The sequence below is a fragment of the Etheostoma spectabile genome, chromosome 4 (genome assembly GCF_008692095.1).
Source record: "Etheostoma spectabile isolate EspeVRDwgs_2016 chromosome 4, UIUC_Espe_1.0, whole genome shotgun sequence".
NCBI classification, from domain to species: domain Eukaryota; kingdom Metazoa; phylum Chordata; class Actinopteri; order Perciformes; family Percidae; genus Etheostoma; species Etheostoma spectabile.
In genome coordinates this window covers 4,793,123-4,796,464 of record NC_045736.1, presented here as the reverse complement: position 1 = coordinate 4,796,464, position 3,342 = coordinate 4,793,123, and the positions used below count along the sequence as shown (strand labels likewise).

The 3,342-nt window shown below is 41.1% G+C and overlaps 1 protein-coding gene across 3 annotated transcripts in view; it reads left to right on the top strand.

Moving 5' to 3' along the window:
* Positions 1–3,342, top strand: part of LOC116687475 (receptor-type tyrosine-protein phosphatase gamma) — a 571,464-nt gene that overhangs the window by 118,620 nt on the left and 449,502 nt on the right. For all 3 annotated transcript variants that reach the window (XM_032512919.1, XM_032512917.1, XM_032512918.1), the window contains exon 2: positions 1,220–1,336. In XM_032512919.1, coding sequence (XP_032368810.1) covers positions 1,220–1,336 — 117 coding nt within the window. The remainder of the gene's footprint in view (positions 1–1,219; positions 1,337–3,342) is intronic.

The window sequence follows — 3,342 nt, the reverse complement described above, 5'->3', positions numbered from 1 at the left end:
CTCTCTCTCTCGCTCTCTCTCTCTCTCTTTTAATGCTCTGATTGGTTTATTGCACGTTATTCCCTCAAACCAGCATCACCACTTACAGCATCATTCTTTAGACGACAAGAAAAACAAATCTAATCATTGTACTCGCTAAGTGAATGCTTGCATTCATACACAATGTAAAAACACCACATGATGTTTCATCTTATGACTGCAGAGGACGTGCCTTAATCTAGCTACTTGGGGAACTGTCTGAAGTAGACACTGTACATGCCATCTTTCATTAGTATTGAACAAGATACAGTATACTATATCAAAACACCTCGGGCCTGTTCTTTACAGTCGCACTAACATGTAGACCCAACATAAGAAAAGCAGCCAAAGCTAACATGTCTCAGTTCATTTCCTTCTGATCATATTCTTTTTTATTCTTTAATATCTGTAGGTGTTTTTCTAACAAAATATAAAGAAATGATTCTCCCAGGGTACAGGGATGAAAGGGTTGGATTATATGATATTTAGCTCAAGTAGGTCTTTCATTGTATTTTATGTACTTAGGTTGTTGTTGTTTTTTTAAATTGATACCAAAATTCTATTAAATATGCAAGACATTATAACATGGACTTGATGTGAATATATGAGGAGTAAATTGTGTTTTTTTAGATATTTAAGTAAAGGTTAAAAATGTTTAATAAAAAAAAGCATGACAGAGGAAGATACACTAGCAATAAATTATGGAGAAGAGATGGGAATAAAAAGTGGATACTTGAATACTTGACATATATATATATATATATATATATATATATATATATATATATATATATATATATATATATATAAAGTATTCATGTTTCTCTATGATTGTCGTTTGTGTAATATTTTTATTTCATATTCTGTATGACCTTGTCTGTTGTTTTTTTTTTTACATGAATTATAAATTCCAATCAATGACATACTCAATTAGTCCAAAATGATGGTTGTCGTTAAATGTATGTGAGCTAGCGGGGGGTGTTTCCAGGACAGTAAGGTTGCCCAGCCTAGTTATTCTGTGTTGCCGACCTTTGTGTCTATTGCGAGTGTTATTTTGAGGCAGCTTGCATGAAAAGGCAAATAAGGACACAGTTGGCTGTCTTCCTGCCCGGTAGGTGTCCGGGCAGGGCTGCAGATTGTTGCTGCTGCTCTGCTGTTGTTCATGCTAACCGGCCTGTCCGCGTCTCCTCTTCCCCCGCAGCGCTGACAGGAAACCAAGATGTGTCCCAAACCCCTATCCAAGGCCTTCGCAGAGCCGCAGCTAGTGGGACACGACTCCGGAGAGCCACGGGCGAGGAGACCTACTGGGCCTACTCAGGTGGGTGTCTGGGTACTTCTTTCTCTGGGGGAACCAGTCTGTATGTAAGTCTTTGTACTTCTTTATCTGGGAGAACCAGTCTGTATGTGGGTCTGTATACTTCTTTCTCTGGGACAACCAGTCTGTATGTAAGTCTGTGCACTTCTTTATCTGGGAGAACCAGTCTGTGTGTGAGTCTGTGTACTTCTTTCTCTGGGGGAACCAGTCTGTATGTAAGTCTGTGCACTTCTTTCTCTGGGAGAACCAGTCTGTGTGTGAGTCTGTGTACTTCTTTCTCTGGGGGAACCAGTCTGTATGTAAGTCTGTGCACTTCTTTCTCTGGGAGAACCAGTCTGTGTGTGAGTCTGTGTACTTCTTTCTCAGGGAGAACCAGTCTCTGTGTGTACATTTGTGTACTGTGTGTGCAGTTGTGCTCCTCTTTGTCTGTGAAAACCAGCCTGAGTCTTTCAAGTGTGGCGATGTCGGAAGGGTGGGCGGTAGGGGGGCTGGGTGGGGGGTTGAACTGAGTACCCAGGGTACGCATGTGAGCAGGGCCCAAAAAGAGGCTAGAAATGAATGAATAGATGTGGATGGGGGGAGGGACCCATGGAGAATGCCTTTCTACAGGGCCCAGAATTTTAGGCTCCGCTCCTGCCTCCAGTTGTTCAACCATGTCATGGGGCATTTATAAAAACCTGACACTTTTCATTACTGGTAAAACAGCTGGAAAAAGACATGAAAAGTTATGAATCAAAAGTTTTTTTTCTCGTTTTTTTGTAAATTTTCATTCTTTTTGCAAATAAAAGCTGTCAGAAATACTGGCACAGCTGATAGTTTAACGGACTGTGTTAAGGATCCGACTACTATTTAAAACAGGCCTAGATTAATGACTGTATTGTTAATGCAAACATGCCCTTGACAGACTGCAAACTTCCTGGAGCACTTCCTTCATGTTTACCTATTTTCATAAATTCAGGATAATGCACATTTCCACATTAATAATTCTGTCAGTACAACAGTCATACTAACCACTCTGCTGCTCTCCCCTAATTACAGGCAGTTCGATCTGTTAAGCTACTATCAATGAAACTAAACACGTCCTGCATCACATTAAAAACCTTCCTACAGCTCACAGTGCATAATCACCTTTCCTTGGAGGCTTTTAATGTGAAACATCTGCAGGAATGCAGCTTACTGTAACAGCGAGAGAAAGAACAGAGGAGTGATTAAGGACCAGCCTTTTACTTTATTACTTTATATTGCCGGCCACGCCCCATAACCAGACGATCTGAGAAGCCGTCATTGGAAGCCGTGTTTGGAAAAGGGCAGGCACTTTAAAAAAAAAAACTTGCGGATGATTGGATGAACCATCTGTCCATCACGTCCACCATTCCAACACACTCTCACACCCACTGCGTTCTGCCCGGTGTGTTCCATACAGATGCTAAAGGGGGATTTTTTTGTTACTACTGCGCATTGTCGCACTGTTGCACCATGCTCTTAGGGGAATTGGTAGAATTGTTGGGACTTTATAAATTATAGAGTGTGGTCAAGACCTACTCTATCTGTAAAGTGTCTTGAGATAACTCTAATAAAATTGAATTGAATTGAATTGAATTGAATTGAGGTACACTGACCAAGCACCAAGCATCGAGTTGGGAGTGGGAACGGGTGGCGGCCGGTAGCTCCTGATTGGTTTGGTTCGCTGGTAGTTTAGTCACAAACCCATTAGGTTGGTGCCTGACAAGATGGATTTTTGTTATATGAAATCCCAATTCCAGCTGCCGTGCAAAGTCACACTTCCCCGGCTAACATAAAAGACTCAACCATCACTGAATAATGGCTTTTATTTCACTTCATTCAAAAGGTTTAAAGAATCATGGTTTAGGCTTAGTGTTAGATGTTTAGCTGATTCAGTCAGTAGAACAGTCAGTGGTAGACTTCACAGTAAGAAGTACAGTAAGACAAAGCTGTGTGAATTAGAGCATGCTGTGTGTGTGTGTGTGTGTGTGTGTGTGTGTGTGTGT